Raw genomic sequence first — 18,214 nt, forward strand, 5'->3', positions numbered from 1 at the left:
GCAGATTTAGAGATGGTGTATTTGGGGGATGATGGTATTCTAGATTATAATGACAACTTTTTTATGTCTGTTAGGAATACGGACTAAAAGATTATTATTAATAGCTCAGTACTATGTACCATTAATAGTTCATTTACTATGTGCCAGATACTGTTATAGGTATGGTTCTAAGAGCTATATAATAATAGCATATTATCTCATTTAATCATTACAGCAATCCTGTGAGGTGGTTTTTTTTTTTTAGATTTTTTTTTTTAAGATTTTATTTATTTATGTGACAGACAGAGATCACAAGTAGGCAGAGAGGCAGAGAGAGAGAGGAGGAAGCAGGCACCCTGCGGAGCAGAGAGCCCAATGCAAGGCTCAATCCCAGGGTGATCTGAACTGTAGGCAGAGTCTTTAATCCACTGAGCCACCAAGGCACCCCTGAGGTGGGTTTTATGATGATCCTCATTTCACAGATGAGAAACCAAGGTACAGGGAAATTAGGTGACTTGTGCAGGGTCACATATTTAATAAATGGCAGAGCCGAGACTCAAGTCCAGTCTAATACAAAAATTAGTATTCTTGAATCATTATTCTATAGTACTTGGAACATGTTTTGAGAGTCTCAACACTATATAGATACATCAGTAATGCCTGATCAGCAGTGTGGTCTTTAGGTGGAAATAAGCTTATATAATTTTGAAATGTCTTTAAACCAGCCATAACATGGATTTGTTTAAAAGAGAAAACATACAAAGTTAAATCTGTATATTATTTATTAAGAAATTTATTTTTGGCGTATTACCGTGAAATTGTTTTTCTTGTGAGGGAAACACAACTTATTGCTGGTACCAGGTTCCCAGACTCTATCATATTAGGCCTTTCTTAATTCTGAGTATTTGAAGAGAACACTGACCTTTTTTGGTTTAAGTGATGAAAAAACAATGTTAAGGAGTCATTTGGTTTAAAGAAAGGATAATAGTAGTAAGTAGCAAGACACTTTGTTCATGTGATGTAGCTATTCATTTTTTTAAATAGGTTTTTTAACAGTAACTATAATAATTTTACCCACTTGCATGATAAATTATCTTTTGTCATACAACAGGATTTTTTTTTAGTCCATTTAAGTGGTTAAAATTTTTTAATTTATAAAAAACTGGATAAAAAGAAGACAGTCATTTTGGTGGCAAACACTTGTGAATGACTTCCTTTACATGAATGTCTTCGAGTTTTCTTTTTTCCTTAAACAAAACAAGATAATTATATATAGCCATCTCAATGAGCATAATTTGAAGAAATGTCTGTAGCATTGCAGTTGGATTGTCTGTTCAGTAGATGATACCACAGTTGTTTTGGTTTTAAGCCTATTTGTGGCATGAAGAATGTTAAACAGAAACATCTCTATGTGTAAGACAAGTACCTAGTTTTAAATGGAAAACCCCAAGATCTCAGTATGAAAATGCAAGATGAAGCTAGGGATGGTTTGCTAAGTCAATGTGTGGTCTCTTGCCCTTGTGTAGTTTTAAATATTTTAAAGCAGTTGTAAGAAGGTTAGCAGGAAATTCAGTCATGAGAACCTTAGAGGAAAGGTGATTCAGTGGGCAGCCTCCCCGAACTCCCTTCAGCTCAGCTGCTCCTTTTGCCATTCCCTATCCTGGGAATAAAAAATCAGACAGATTGCCCTTACATGAAGAAATACTCCTTTAAAAAAGTGTGTCACAGTTAAAGGCTCCTTATTTCCAGGGAAGTCAAGCAGGAAAGCCTGACTTATCACTAGCAAGTAGCCTTTAAAGCCAGTCCAACATGTTAACTTGTCGATGGCATGGATTTCTTAAGAATTAAATAAATAGCAAGTGTTCTAAGCCTTAACCCCTCATTAGACACAACTTTTAAACTAGTATCTCATCTTGGCATTCCACTGGAGGCCCAGTATGGCAGCTGTTTAAAGAGAAAGAGAGAGAGAGAGAGTGTGTGTGTGTGTGTGTTTGGAAATGAAGAGCCATACTGAAATTACAAAGCAAGTTAAGTAGAATTTAGAGACTCAAGTTGGAATTTTGCTAGGATTCATGATGGATTATTATTGTCTCTACACTTTGACACTTTTTAACAAAGTGCAGGTGCTCACCCTTGGCTGGTGATTAGACTTACAGCATGAGAAAGAGAGGAATGAATGTTATCCCAAACATTTACATAGGGTGTTAAATAAAAACTACTAAGGTAAGAAGTTCAGTGCTTTACATAGATAGTAAACTATGCATATTATTTTATTTATAACCCCAGGTGTTAAGATGGGACACTGTTAAAGTAACAATCACTTAAAAAACAACAACCAACAAACCAGTATTTAATTTGGTACTTAAGAGTAATAATTAAAAATCAAATGGAAGCAATGCCTAAAGTAACTAATTCACAATAAAACCATTAATTCAGGCTCTACTTATTAGAAATAAGATCATTCAACATGGGCTAACCTAAAATGTATCTGTAGAGACAGAACAAGGGTACAAGTTAGCAAAGTATTAGAAATGAGATTTCAGGGAGCCCCTAAAATTATTTTTAAGAACTTCAGAACTGATTATATGCAAAAAATATAACTACGTTTCTTTTAAGTTCATTCATACATGACCTTATTTGAAGCAACGTATTTGCATTGACTAGCAAAACTCATGTCAGTAAGATATTTTTGAAGTATTTTATTTCCCAGCTACTTGACTACTTTGAACGAGTTGTTCCAGTGATTAGTCTCAATTTCTGCTGAAACTTAAATCTTTAATGAAGACGTGCTTCTGAAAATAAGGCAATTTTTCTACAATCTGCTCATGAATAGAAAACAAATCTTTGGTTTTTAGTTAGGGTGGCAGGAAGGATTGAGTGCAAAAAGAAATACTAAGGAATCAAAGCAATAAAGAGGCTCTTAATAAGCAATGGGAAACTCCAAACCCCATCAAGGTCAATAGAGTACCTAAGGCACCTCAGGTTCAGATGATACAATCATCTTTGCTTAGAGTTCGAATAGTCTATATACAGGGTTTTTTACCATCTTAAGAATGTGCAGCTGAAAAGGTAATGTCCAACAATGAATATTGTGAATAAGAAAGAAGAGAATCATAAAAGTTGATAAATGGGAGAGATGTTGGAGGTCCTCTTCTACCTCCCATGTTTATTATAGATGAAGAAACTGAGGCCCAGGCAGGAAACAGAGTGACACCAGAGTTTGTTCCCAGATTCCTAGTCCACTTCTCGTAGGGCAGATCAAATTCTAGACTTTAACTTTAATTGGCTAGTAAACCAAGTATGAAAAGTTTCAGAAGTGAATTTGAAGAAGAAAAAAAAAATCCCCATCAAATCCCCAAAGGCGAGGTGGAAATGTATAATACTTTACTGTCTTAATTCCTTTATACCATGTGTTGGACAACATAGTTAATATACTGATTTATGCAATTCCTTTCAGTTGTATCTAAAAATAGTTAATAATTAATTGACCCAAATTAAATGAGAAAGTTACATAAAGATTCTGTTTGAGCACACATAAGGCCATGGTACTTAATATGAACTGTCACTTTGGGAGAAGGAAGATGTCCACTGGATGTCCAGTTCAGAGAGAAAGTTCCTGACTAGTTACCCAGTAGACTCTTCACTCTTCAATGGGGAAGATGATGCTTCTATTTTTAAAAATCTCTACAAAGCTTACAGACAAGACAGTACATCCTAGATTTGTGACTGATAAGAGCATTTAAGGCTGTCATTTTCAAGTATAAAAGTTTAGTGTTCCATTACCCAATCTGTGCAATAGACACAGCTATTAGCTCAAGTCATGGAAATTAACAGAAGCTCACCAAAGACATAAATAACTCATAGCTTAGTCAACAGCAAGTTTAAGTGGAGGAAAGGCTGGAGAAAAATGTATGGGTTAGATTATGCTTGTCTGAACTGCATTAATTTGTTCACACTGAAACTTTGTCTAACACTATTGTCTGTTGCATGGCATTTGGAACAAGGCAGATCCATAGCAGACCAAACAAGGAAGCATAATTAGGTTATAGAACGAGTAATTAAGATGGTTCACCTCTAACACAATTCTGCAGCCTGAGTCCCCAGAGAAAGATTAGAAAAGGCTCCAGTATACCAAATAAGCCTCACAGGTGAACATAAATTTTTTTTTTTTTTTTTTCAAAGCAGGGCCTTTCACCTAGGGACTAGCACGTACTGCTTGTGGATGAAAGAAATCAACATTATTTATTTCTGGCTTGCTTGATCTAATATTGCAAAATGTAATATGGCTGGACAAAATGGGTATTTAGAAGCCAGTATTGCACTTAACTGACACTTTTAGGTGTGTACATTAAGTTGTAGTTCTAGAACTTCTGCTATTGTTCCAATACCTGTGTCTGAAAGGTAACATCAGTATTATGGAAGCAGTTGCTTTGTTATAAATTCCATATAACATGCTCAAATTCTAGGTCTCTTTTCTTTAGCACTATTTAAAGTTTCTTGTAGTTTGGTCAGCATACACACATCTCATGTCATCTGATTACATAAGCCAAGGTGGAAATTAAAAGACAAAATTGCCAACTACTTCAGACAGCTATATCAAGTCCAGGATTATGACAAAGTCTGACCCAGAATTTTAATTTGTAATTTTAGGATGTATCTCATGCAGTTTGGGAAGCATCAAACTAAGTCTACAGTCGCCAGAAGCCTTGTTACAGTCAAATGTACATTAACTAGAATGTGTACATTTTTAGTGTTCATGATAAATGCAGTTATAACCTTATTACACTTTTGGCATTCTTTAAGAAAGCACATTAAGCTTTAATATAGAAATATTTAGGTTACACTTGTGCTCAAGTTATAATAAAACAGTTATTCTTTTTTGATCTCATACATTCTCTCCTCAGGTATGGCCCATCTCCTGTACGCTTGGAGCGACCTTTGGCTACGTGGCTGGCCTTGTGATTTCACCACTCTGGATATACTGGAATAGAAAGCAACTTACATACAAGAACAATTAATTGGAGCAAAGGGAGAAGATATTTCTTTGTGCAGATTCCATAAAGACTGTGCAGAAATGTTTATGGTCTAAGCCAGGCAGTTCCATTTACAGCACTGTTTTTTTATGTAGTTACAACATGGTGTGATTGTAGCTTTTTAAACTATGAAACCCCTGAGAGATTGTACCTTCTAGTTGAAATAAAGTATTTATAATAGATTGTGGCTTCAGATGCTGTTTGCTGCTTCTTGGACCTTTAAGAAACATTCTTAAGGTTTTTTTTTTTCTTTCAAGTTTTAAACTGCTTCATTATTTAGAAGAGGTCTGGGTATAGTTGTAGCATTTCATATGCTTTTTAAGAGAAATGGACAGTTTCCTTGGCCACTGAAGATGTTTCTCACGTAATCAAACAACAGTTTATACATCTTGATCCTATTCTTTTTTTTACTGTGTGTTTCTTTGGAGTTAAAATGGCTATGATAGCCTCATCAAAAACAGTCTTCAATCCCTTCTGGGTTAAAGCCGAACATTCCACATAGCAGCATGCTCCTATCTAGGAGAAAAAGAAATCACAAACATATAAAATCTTTTTTACACAGTTGGTATGACACAACACACCATTATAAGGAAAATGAGAAAATAACAGCTATGCAGAAGGAATGAAATCGTCATCCATATTCATAAAAACCCAGAGACAGCCAACTAAAAGGTAAGTGTATATTCTTCCACACTTACTCTATGAAAATTGATGTCATTCATCACGTATTTACTGGTTACCTACCATATGCCAAGCACTGTTTTAGGTGCTGGAGATAATGTCAGAGAACTGAACAGAAGACCAAAGTGCTTGCTGTGTGATGCTTACACATGCTTAAATTCTCCTGGGGGAGGGGCCCACCAAGGGAACCGAGGGCAGATGGTACGGTGCACTTCAGAGCACCAGCGCGGGGCAGATGGGGCGTGCACAGAACACAGGTGGGAAGCTGCCCAACAAAGTGGTGTGAGCAGTGAGGGCCACGTCCAAGCGGACGGAGCCACCACTGGGAAGACGGTGATGTGGGAGCATGAATGGAGCGTTCAGAGGAGGCTAAGGAAGCCAGAAGGGCAGGAGAGAGGGAGCAGCAGAGACTGGTAAGCGGTGAGGCCGGAATAGGGACCTTGGCTTCTCCTCTAGGAGAGGCTCCGTTTGTTCATTCACTGGAAATTCACTGCGCATTCTTATTTGCCAAATGAAAGCATACAGCAAGGAACAAAATAAGTCTCCCAGACTCACGAAGCTTACATTTTAGAGGGAGAAGGTCCACCACGAGCTACTAGAGTTTGAATGTCAGAAGGGAATATGTGGTCTGGAGACAACTGGGGAAGGAAGGTGGATAGGGAGTGGGACAAGATCAGGCAAGGCCTCACTGAGAAGGTGACACCTGAGCAGAGACCTGGAAGGAGTGAGAAAATAGTGTTCCGTAAGGAAGAACACTCCAGGCAGAGGGAGGGGCAAAAGTACAAAGACCCCGAGGTCCGAAATCTGGGGATGCAGCAAGAAGGCCTTGTGCCGAGACTATAGTCAGTGAGAGCAGACACGCCGGGGTCCGTAGGCCTCTGACTAGCTGGGGAGCCACTGGAAGATTGTGAGCAGAGCAGTGACCTGATCGAGCTTGTATTTTTGACTCACTCAGGCTGCTGTGTTGAGAACAGGTGGACATGGGTCACAGACAGAAGCAGAAAGGTGAGTCAGAGCTGTTCCGGTAATCCAGGCTGGAGACAAAGGGGCCTGACCAGACTGTTCGAGGAGCGGATGATGAGGGGCCTGTGGACGCTGGAGGGATTCGGAAGTCAGGACAAGAGCTTTGGCTGCCTGGCTGCCACACAGGAGGAGAGCGAAAGCTAAGTCGAGTGTGACCTCAAGGTTTTTTGAGCCGAGTAACTGGGAGGATGGGCACAGAGGATAAAATTAGGAATTCTGTTTAGGACATGTTAATTTTTAGATGCTTAGCCACCCAGATGGATTTGTTGGGTGAACAGCTGGATTACCGAGTCTGGCGTTTAGGGAAATGGTCAGGCTGGAGATGGGAACTTGGCAATCTTCAGGGGCAGACTTTTCAAACCCCAAGACTGACAGCAGCTCACCTGGGCCTAGGGAGGGTGGGTGCAGAAGAAGAGATGTTCCAGAAGCCGCGTGCTGATCCCTGGGCATCCAGCATGCAGAGACAGGGACTGGAGACATAGAGGAAGGGCCACTGCTGGGGGCAAACCCCAGGAGAGGGCAAGCAAGGGAGCCAGGTAAAGTATTTGAAGAAGAAACCCACTGCCCCAAATGCTGCCAACAGGCCTTCAGGTGGGATCCTAGTGTTTTGCAACCATTTTTTCCCCCTTAAACTACATAATATAAACATCACAATAGCTATTAGTATAAATTTTTAATAGATCCATGGGCTTTTTTTATTTTCTGTTATAAACAATGCAGCAACTTCATAACCATCTCTTTAAGCACATCTGTAATAGTTCTTTTAAAGATAAATTCCTACATATGGAATTGCCTGATCAAAAGTGTGCACGATTTTAGGCTTCTGAATATTGGCTATCAATGACCAATAATACAAGAGAGTGTCCTGCACCCTGGAACAGTTGCTATTTTTTTTTTTTTTTGCCAATTTTATAGGCAGAAATTGAACTTACATTTGACTACTAAGGACTATGAATAGATTTCCTATATTCAATGGCAATCTATATTTTTTGATAAATTTTCCACTGATGGTATAGCCCATTTTTCTACTGGGGCATAGATGTCTTTTTCTGATTAATTTATATGTAAGGAACTCCTGTATACTAAGTATATTAACCCATTTTTCAGCCATATGTGTCACGTTTGTTTTATGACTTTAAATTTTATCTCTGGCATTTGATGTATCAAATTTTTAAGTAGTTAACACCAATATTTTCATTTACAGTTTTACTCTATGACATTTTAGAAATTCCTTCTCTCCCAGGGATTATGAAATTAAATACACAGAATTTCTAAAGCAATGTGTCAGCGAAGCTATTTGTCTTTTGTTTTAGGGAAAACTGTCCTCCAAAAAGTTTTCTCACTTTCTTCTGCCTCCTGATAGTACACTTTAAAAGACCTTATTAGATTCTGTTTCCACAAAAGTCCTATTAAAGTCATATCGAAAAAAATTGAATTTAATAATGTTAGGGCCAAAGAGAAAAGTAAGCCTAGCTTCAGGGTGAAGGTGAACAGAAGTTACAAGTTTTAGGCACATCACAGTGGTATATTTTCCAGAATGCTAATATTTTCTATCTTTCATAAAATGACTGGAAGAAAATTCAACACATTTCTTTTTAAGCCTAGCCATCATTTTTTAACTACAGATTTAAACTCATCTATATGCCATTCCACCACCTACTCTGTGGGTCTTCACCGAAGACAGAGTCTGCTCTGGCACAGTATAAACGTTTAAAAGATTTAAATGGGCTTTCTTTGATGCCTCTTTCTACAGGTAACTTACGAGGAAAATATTGTTGGCAGTGTCGTGCAGGTGTGAGCACCTGGACTCTGTAGTCAGGCCTCCCCTGCAACCCAGCTCTACCATTTATTACTTATGGGACTTGACAAATTATCTGACGTCGCCAACCCCTCCATTTGTCACAGACCCACCCGAGCAGGTGCAAGGATTAAATGAGATAATGCATGTAGCAGCACTTAGCACAGTGCCCGGTATACAGTAAATGCACAATAAATGTTAGTTTCAATTATCACCCAAGCTGCTTTTACACTTATTTTTACATTCTGTAAAGGTTCTGTTACCTCTTTTGCTAGTTTCTGTCCTTGTTCCACACAAATGGGTTTTTCTTTCATGTCATTCAGTCTTGCTAAAGTTTTGGGGTCATCTCGGAGATCAATCTAATCAAGAAAGGTCAATATGTCCCATAATGTTACAAGTCTTTAAAGATAAAGCGTGTAGTCCCATTTAATCCCACATACCCAAAAAAGATCAAACAGATGAACTTCACTTTGAAAGCCAACTGGTATGATTGCTTTACTTGGGCACTGCTTTTCCAAATTCTTATTTTTCTATAATTAGAATTTATTATAACTTGCAACTGAGATTAAACATGCATATCGTCTGCTAACCCTTAGGACTATTTGTCTCAAAGTGACCCCACAAGAGAGGCCAAAGAGACTATTCTTAAATGGGTAAAATCAAAGCAGACATACCTGAGTTCCTATTAATAAGAAGGGTACATTTGGTGCATATTCCTTAAGTTCCGGTACCCACTCCTCTTTCACATTTTGAAATGAGGCTGGATTTACCACAGAGAAGCATATAAGGAAGACATCAGTCATTGGGTAAGATAAAGGCCTCAGACGATCATAGTCTTCCTAAGGAAGAGAGAAAAAGCTCATTATTCCCATCTCTTTAGTTGACTAATAATAGGTATGTAAGGTTACATGGTCAGAGAAGCAAAGTCAGGAGAATTCCTCAAACAGAATGTGTGGCACTCTACACGAAACAAGGTAATTCCATTTGTGTTTGTTACTCTTCCTTTTGAGGTTACCAGTGGGCTAAGAATATGACAACACCATTAACAACCACAGGGGAACTTGGAGAAGATAAACCGCGATTACTAAGGCCATTGCTAAAAACTTTTTTTTTTTTTTAAAGATTTTATTTATTTGACAGACAGAGATCCCAAGTAGGCAGAGAGGCAGGCAGAGACAGAGGAGGAAGCAGGCTCCCTGCTGAGCAGAGAGCCCGATGGAGGGCTCAATCCTAGGACCCTGGGATTATGACCTGAGCTGAAGGCAGAGGCTTTAACCCACTGAGCCACCCAGGCGCTCCTATTGCTAAAAACGTTTTAAACTGAGATGTTTGCACCAAGAATTGATTAAAGCTGGAAGTTGTCTGACTCTTCTAATTTATAATGACTAACAGATGCTGAATGTTTACTGTGTGTCAGGTCGTGATCCAGAACACTCCCCCCTGCATTCCTTAGTTCATCCTCCTGACAGCTACATGACATAAGTACTGATTCCTGTTTTCCGCGGCAGGAAAAGGAGGCATAGAAGTTAAATAACCTGTGTAAGAGTGTACAGCCAGTGGAGAGCAGACAGGATTCAAACCCTGACAGTCTTAATCCAGAACCTACACCTTAACCACTACACACTTCCCAGAGACCTCAAATTGCTGTCTTCCCTGTTGATAAGGTTTTCTTAATTACACATGCATGCAAGTTTAAAGACAGAAACATAAAAAGTAAATGCACAAAAATCCCCCTTTCCTCTTCAATTTCCATTCTCTTCCCCAAATGTAGACCTTTCCAGGCATACCTTTCCAGTTCTTTTTCTATGCATGTATAAACCTCCGACTATGCATATTCAGACATCTGTACATAGAAGAGATCAAGTGATCTGTGCTGTTCTGCACCACTCAGAGCTTTCCAAACGAGAATACATTAGACTATCTAATTTTATATTTTTAAAAAGATTTATTTAGTCATTTTGGGGGGAGGGGCAAAAGGAGAGGGTGAGAGAGAAGCAGACTGCCCTCTGAGTGCAGAGCCCGACTGGGAGCTCGATCTCATGACCAGAGATGATGACCTCAGCTGAAACCAAGAGTTGGGACGCTTCACCGATGGAGCCACCCAGGTGCCCCTGCATTACTACATAATTTTAAACTGCTGCTTTGAATTCCAGTCCTATCAATGGCTCTTTCAGGATCTCACCCTCACAAAAGGCAGAAGATTCTATTTTGCTTAGACTACTTTCTGTGACCCTAAATATTCTGGTTATTTCCATTCTAACAAGTGAATAGTCAAGACTCCATTTTTGTCGTGGTTAGAGTCTCCTCTGGTTTCAGGGAAGCTTTATTCTTCGCCTCGGCCTCCACGCCTTCACTGCTAAAATGGCAAGAAACGCAGAGCTGAAGGAGTATTCGAAACACCTTCCGCTCCCCGTTCAGCTGTAGCATTTCCCTCACGGGACAACTTTCCTTTCATGTCATCTTCTGACATTCTCCTTTTCTTTTTTAAAAACTTTATTTATTTAAGAGAGAGAGAGCATGAGTGGGCTGAGAAGCAGAGAGAGAGGGAGAAGCAGACTCCCTGAAGAATAGGGAGCCCAATGTGGGGCTTGATCCAGAGACCCTGAGATCAGGACCTGAGCCAAAGGCAGATGATTACCCAAGCCATTCAGGTACCAACGCCCCTCCCCACCCCAACATTTTTTTTTAATAGAATGTTCAACATGAGTGTATTCAAGTCTCAAACTTGACTTGGGAGTTAACCCTTCTGTTTTCCTGTGATGTTTTCAAAAAGCACACCACCAGTCTGGAGCCGGGTGTAGTGGAAGGTTTCTCAGGTGCTGGCTAATACAGGACAAGAGGGGAAATGCCATCCACAAACTTCTTTACCCTTTATTTTTAAAATGGGGGCCCTCTAACTGGGTTTGAAGAAATCAGTGCTCTGGCATTAATGAATGGCATTAATTGAAGAAATCAGGTAGCGTGGGGGTAGAACAATTTGTACCCCAACCAGTTACTTTAAGATACTCTGAAAAAACTGAACATGTTTTTACAACTTAGTGTGAGTGTTGCCTGGTAGGATGGGTCCACGGACTAAACAGTGGCCATGAGGGGAAGCAGGGATAGCACCGATCTTAGCATTCCACCTGGCAGCTCCTGAGCAAACGTGTGCTCAGCATGGTCAGGCAGTGGACGGGTGGACGCTATTGTTAAAAATCTCTCTGCATCCGTATGTACTTAGCCGATTTTCACAGAATAAGAAATGAGGATACTATCTCATAGGATTCTGAGAAATAAAAATCATGCAACAAAAGCATTCGGCCTCTGCCAGGCACATGTGGGGACTCTGTCAGTGCTTTAACATAAATCCTTCATCCCACGGGAAACCGATTCTCCTTTTCCTCTGCTAATCCACACAGGGTCCCCTCCGTCTCACATCGGGGCTGGCTTCACAGCGCTCTCCCACCGCAGAGAAGAAACTCCTGTGAGAAATAACATTTTCTCCACTGGCATCAAAATACACCAATCAAACTGAGGTCTCTTGAGGACAGTATAATTTTCAGATCAATGAAAGAGAATGCTATATTATCATTGTACTAATTAGTCATTTTGGAACTCAAGAGCCTGAGGACTATTTAAAATGTAAGAAAAGAGAAAGAAGGAAAGAAAGAAAGGGAGAGAGAGGAAGGAAGGAAGGAAACCAGATTTTTTTTAATGAAAATTTTACTTTTCAAGCATATTTACCTCATCAGGGAAACAGAATTTGTACCCGTTTTCTAGAAGGGGATTACAAGAAATAAAGAATAAGTGAGGGGTGCCTGGGTGGTTCAGTAGGTTGAGTCCTCTGCCTTCAGCTTAGGACTTGATCTCAGGGTCTTGGGATCGAGCCCCACATCAGGCTCTCTGCTCAGCAGGGAGCCTGCTTCCTCCAATCTCTCTCTGCCTACTTGTGCTCTCTGTCAAATAAATAAATAAAACTTTAAAAAAAAAAAAAGAATAAGTGAATGCAAAGTCCTCTAGAAATGCTTAGTAACAACACAAATATTCCATAGAACATAGGTCTGTTACATGGATCCCTTTCACAACCATAATATAGACTCTCCTCAGTGAGAGACATGCAGGCACAGAGGAAGGAAATCAGTCTAATGATTTCCACACACTTGTTAAATTGCAAACTTTGTTGGAATAATTAAACTGTGATGGACTGAGTTATAAAAACAAAATAACAAAGACAAGTATGTTTAGAACTCCTTGGAAGGCAGTGTTACTTCTTATGTCTGAACTATGGACAATGAACTTCTGCCTCTAATCTGCGGCTAAATAACTGGCAGTTATAAGAGGGAGACCTTTCTCCTTCTATTCAGCCTGAGTAATTAGAAGTCCAATAGACAGCAAATTAAAAAAAAGAAATAAATTGTCCCCTAAGCAGGCTGTACCCTGCATCACTGTACGACACTGTTTACACCCACCATGCAGGATGTCAAGTGAACTTCATGTGCAACGAGGACCCGGATTTGGGGGATAAATAGGCTGAGGCATACGGCACCTTTCATCTCCAGCTTAATTTCGAAATTTGGCGACACAAAGCAAGTTGAATGTGGAGCAAAAGCCGTTATTTTTAAATAGCCACTTATCCAAAGTAAGAACACCTCAAAGCCGGTTCTCTAATGTCCTCCTTAATTACCCAATCAGTTATATTTTAATTCTAAGGTTTTAAAAAGGTAGATATTTAAATATTTCCACACCGTCAGTGGAACATTCTCAGGAGTAGAGAAAAGCATATTAAAGACAACTATCATGGGGCACCTGGGTGGCTCAGTCGGTGAAGCATCTGCCTTCGGCTCAGGTCATGATCCCAGGGTTCTGGGATCAAGCCCCGCATCCGGCTCCCTGCTCCACAGGGAGCCTGCTTCCCCCTCTCCCTCTGCAGGGTCCCCTGCTTGTGTTTGCTCTCTCTCTCTCTCTCTGTCAAATAAATAAGTAAAATCTTAAAAAAAAAAAAAAGACAATTACCTTAATATGAGAAACTATGGTAAGTTTGGTCAACAGGATTGTTGGATGGCTTAGTAAAATCTTTAGCTTCTTATCCAACTGGTGAAGTACCAGAGCTATCCATTTTTCAAAACTGTGTTCTGAGAGCTTCGTGATTAGGCTCTCCATTCTTGTCAAGAGTCTTTGTGATGATGACAGCCCGAACCCCTGAAAACCATCACGCTCTTACAACCTGACCAGAGTCGGGCCACAAGAAGAGCCTGAAGAAACAGGCCTTGACAGGAAACAGGAAACTGCAGCAAATGCCCATCAGCCATGAGACCTCTCTTCACAGACAGTTCGGCCGCCAGGGCCCAAGAGCGCCCCTACTTCTGCACCACCTCGGTCCCCTTCCTCTGGACCTTGGTGCTCCCTCCTCCTTTTGTGAATTCTGTGTAAAATAGATCTTTTTAGGATGTGTTGGCCTATTTAAAATACATATCCAAAACTTAGAGCTGAAGCAAAACCACCCAGAGTGGACAGGGTAGGCCTGATCATGCTTTGTTAGCTGGCATGCTAAACACACACTTGATCTTTCAACTCAACCAGCAAAGATTCACGGAGCCCCCACCTCATGGGAGATGTTCCAAGGAGACACACACACAAAGAAAGGAAATAACGGTCCCCTCTGCCCCATGGCTCATGGTTCTGTTGGCAGTTCAGGATGTATACACGGACGATAGTTATAGGATGCCTGGCTGTCTCAGTTGGTGGAGTACGTGACTCTTGATCTCAGGGTTGTGAGTTCAAGCCCCATGCTGGATGTAGAGATCACTTAAAAATAAAATCTTAAAAAAAAAAAAAAAAAAGACCTATACGATGAAAGAAAGAAAAGTATAAACTAAAGTAGGTATAAATGCTTCATCCAAGAAGCATAGGACCGTGAAGTACAATCATCAGGGCAATGAAGGACAAGACTCAGATCATATGCGCAAAGCGCTCTCATAACATATCTGTATGTTAGAAAAAAAAAAAAAAAAGGCAACCAGCTCACACGGGCAGTGATGTGCACAATGGGTCTGTGGGCCTCACTGGTGCTTTGTGGACCTCAAAGCCCCAGCCTAGAAGAAGACATCGGGGCGCTGGTGCGGCCACACGCAGAAGTCTAGCACTGAAGAGGAAGAATCTGATGGGTGGGGAGAGACACGAACATTTCTAACAGTCTCTGCTCAGGGTGGGTTCATGGTAAGGAAGACAAAAGTGTGCAGACACTTCCTCACAAGTCAGAGCAGGGTAAACACTAAGAGTGACAGTAATGAGGCGAAGCTAAGACTCAGAAGACATGTATTTAGTCGTGCCTGACTGAACAGAAAGGACTGGCACAGACGCCAACTGCCAGCCACGTGGCTTTGGTCAACTCACTTCTTTCTTAGAGGCTTAGTGTCTCTGTCCACAAACTGGGAGAATGTCAGGGACAAATGCCTTGAAGGCTATAAAGTGCTCTAAGGAAGTTTTAAACTGCCGAAGAATCCAGGATGTTAGCTTGATCGAGGAAATAGTCATTTATCAAAAACTACAAGAGTCTTCCTCTGTAACAACTTATGATGAGAAAAAGCGGGACCACAGCAGATTAATTCTTTAACAGGCAAGCCCCAGATGCCCAAAGTCTAGAACAGCTCCTGACTCCTTGAGGAGATAAAATGTAAGATGAGAATGGCTCTTACGACTGGTGGCTTGTGGAACAAAAAGGGGCAACTCTGTCACTTTCGAAGTGCACAGCGGCAATCTCTAGCCGAACATCTGTTTCTAGTAAGAAGCCCAAAAATAGGTATCAGGCACGGCTCTGGGAACACTCCACCCCGCAAAGCACGCTCCCCCAAAGCCAGGAGGCCACGTGCACCGCAGCTAGCTTCTGAAGATGAAAAGTGTTTTGTCAGAAGGCCAACTTATAACCACTTCTGCGGTCATTCTCCGTAGTAGTAGTCTGTGAAGCCCCGTCTCCTTTGTGTAGTTTCTGGGTCACCTTTTGAGTTCATTTTGCATTTAACTCTGTGAAATGAAAACATCACTTTCCAGCCCCACCCCCCTGCCCCCTTAAAAATAACTGTTTTTCAAGGAAACTGGGTTAGGTCCCTTTGAGGAGCATATTGTTAAGTGGGTTCAACAAGCATCTGCGATGAGTTTATTGAATTTACCCACCCCCTCCCTGAACTAAAGCACACTGGGGGAGGGAAAGAATTTTGTTAAAGGGCTAGAAATTCCTAAGAGGTCAATGTTTTCAAGGTCTCCAAATATTTGGCTTTATTAGTAGTATTTTTTGAACTTTAGTTCAGTTGTAAAGCAGTATTTCTAAGACCACCGGCCCGAGTAGCTGTTAAGTACAAAAATTCTTGAAATGGAAGGTTTAGCCTCTAATTTTTGGCGACTGACATCTTCATGTACTTTGATGCACAGTAAGTCAGTCTTTCAATTAACGTAACGATTATTTGAGAGCTAGTGAACTGGATCTTTGGCTTCTGTTCCACCACCCTCTTCCTCCTGACCACCCTCCTGATCCTAAGTCCTGTTCAGACGGGCAGGAGAAAAAGGAGAGAAAATGAGGCACGGGGGAGCAGACAGACGGCGTGCTCCCCGACCAAGTCCTCGCAAACCAGCACTTCCTCATTTCCAGAAGGAGAGGCCTGCCCTGGATGGCCACATCACACGCTTAAAACTGCTCAGCCTCACGCTTTTCACCCTTGGGAGCAGCCCTACTAACAGATTTCATGTGGGAGGAGGCTTCAACTGCTGGCTAAAAATCAAGCGTTAGGATTCTCTTTTCTCTGCGCTGACCCCACAAGGCAGAGGATCAAGACTTAGCTAAATATGGCCCTTCGGCGAGCTTCATTTCCCCATCTGTGAAGGGAGAATAAATATAGCAAACACATGTTAAGATAAATGAGCGAGCTGGTCAAGTGTTTTGAGCTCTTCAACACACAAGCCTGACTTTCCAAAAAAAGACAAACCACAACTTCAGAGCTGGCGCGATTTCTTTTGTGCGCAGCGAGACAACTTCCCTTGTTGTAAAGGACCGAGAGCTCAAAGTCTGTATCGTCTGCAGCTATAATTACGCGTCGCTTTCCCTGAAACGGAGGTCAGCGGGCCTAAGGCATGCACACAGAAAGTAAATGTCAGGCCACACTCCCATGCAGGATACTCCTTTTCGGGTTTTCTCAGCACATTTCATGGTGGTGGAAAATTCATTCATTTATCCCACCGAGTATCCAGCACTAGGCGCTGGCCACGGTGTAGGCTACAGTGAAAAACACACCTGGCCCCGGAGGCTCACAGGGTAGCAGAGGGAAGGCAAGTGCATCTCAGCTCAGGCAGGACTGCTCCACATCAGAGGCTTTTGGAGATGTGGGGGTTGTTTCTATGGTCAACACCAATGGGGGCCTCTACTGGCCATGAGGGATGGGAGCCAGCGTCCTGTGTAACTTGTGTAACGAATAACGGTCCCAGGTACCACAGGACTAGTGAGCAACTGCGAGGCGTTGATAAACATGACAGACCCTTTTATAAAGACCCGAACTAGGACCTAACTCTGTTGTACATAAAAGCACAAAGTATTTGTTGCGCGGTTTTCATGAATTTTCTAGGATGGTAACTTCAGTGCAAATTGAAGGAGAAAGGGAGGCCATACTTTATTTGGCTCAAAACATAATAGGAGTTGCGCGTTACTGTAAGAATAACGGCACACCACAGGCAATATCGCTCTTTGCGTGGAACTACCAATAAGACACAATTATATTCGTCAACCTCGATAGCTGGGCCTTCGTGGTCATTCCACCTGCAAGTGTAGGCATCTGACTACTTCACTGTGATTTGTGGAGCACTCAGACCTGGAAACTTAGGAATTTAATGCTGAAATAAATATTTTTATTGTGACTTTCCTTTTATTCTCCTTCCTGTCGTAAGATGTTACGTTGATTTAAAATGATGTGTATCAAGTACGCCTCCTGCAGATTTCATTTGAGGAAGAGGAAAGGAGACAGGTTTGTTATGAACAGGGGAAATGGATCTGACACAGTTGAGGCACGGAGGCAGGCATTTAACAAAATGAGACCAAAGTGACAAGAAATGCAAATCAGGATAGTTGCTCAGAGGGAAAATAACCCAGGAGGCCAGGTTCAGTCTAAGGGTGAGGAAAGACCTGTTGGGTGGAGAGACTCTAACCTGAGATCTGGGGGGCAGTTTAAGGAGGCAGATACTGGACAGTATGTGCAAAAGCCCTGGGGCAGAATCACCCTGACAGACAGATGAGGTCCTGGGGAAAGGCCAGAGTGACAGACAAGGCAGGGCTGGAAAGGAAGCCATCCTGGGCCATCAGAGCCATTGCAATGGAAAGTTATGGAAAGGTTCGGGGCAGGGAGGAAGTGGTATAACTTATTTTTTTTTAAAAGGCAACTCAGGCTGCTTTGTGGAGAATGAATTAGAGGTGGACTGGAGAGCTGGAGAAAGGCTGTGACAGTAATTCAGCCTAGAGAAGATAATAGCATGGACCCAGTGGGAGTGGCCGACAGCTGGAAAAATGGAGGATTCTAGATCTACCCTGGAAGTGGACTCAGACTTGGGGAACGAGCTGGACGTGGAGCTGAAGGTCAGGGAGGGCTCTGGAAGAATCCAGGGTTCAGCTTGTGCAGCTGAATGGATAGATAATGTCTTGGACAGAGAAGACAAAGCCTGTGGGTAGAGAAGCACATGAGGAAGA

General features: G+C 41.4%; 2 protein-coding genes across 5 annotated transcripts in view; one reads left to right on the forward strand and one right to left on the reverse strand.

Moving 5' to 3' along the window:
• Positions 1–5,194, forward strand: part of PIGF (phosphatidylinositol glycan anchor biosynthesis class F) — a 35,121-nt gene extending 29,927 nt beyond the window's left edge. For all 4 annotated transcript variants that reach the window (XM_032351854.1, XM_032351856.1, XM_032351855.1 and 1 more), the window contains one exon: positions 4,884–5,194. In XM_032351854.1, coding sequence (XP_032207745.1) covers positions 4,884–4,997 — 114 coding nt within the window. In that variant the 3' untranslated portion in view covers positions 4,998–5,194. The remainder of the gene's footprint in view (positions 1–4,883) is intronic.
• A 32-nt stretch (positions 5,195–5,226) lies between these two features.
• Positions 5,227–18,214, reverse strand: part of RHOQ (ras homolog family member Q) — a 36,034-nt gene continuing 23,046 nt past the window's right edge. The window contains exons 3-5 of the mRNA XM_032351857.1: positions 9,189–9,353; positions 8,778–8,873; positions 5,227–5,528 (exon numbers count right to left, since the gene is read on the reverse strand). Coding sequence (XP_032207748.1) covers positions 5,373–5,528; positions 8,778–8,873; positions 9,189–9,353 — 417 coding nt within the window. The 3' untranslated portion in view covers positions 5,227–5,372. The remainder of the gene's footprint in view (positions 5,529–8,777; positions 8,874–9,188; positions 9,354–18,214) is intronic.

This window comes from Mustela erminea, chromosome 7, assembly GCF_009829155.1.
Source record: "Mustela erminea isolate mMusErm1 chromosome 7, mMusErm1.Pri, whole genome shotgun sequence".
NCBI classification, from domain to species: domain Eukaryota; kingdom Metazoa; phylum Chordata; class Mammalia; order Carnivora; family Mustelidae; genus Mustela; species Mustela erminea.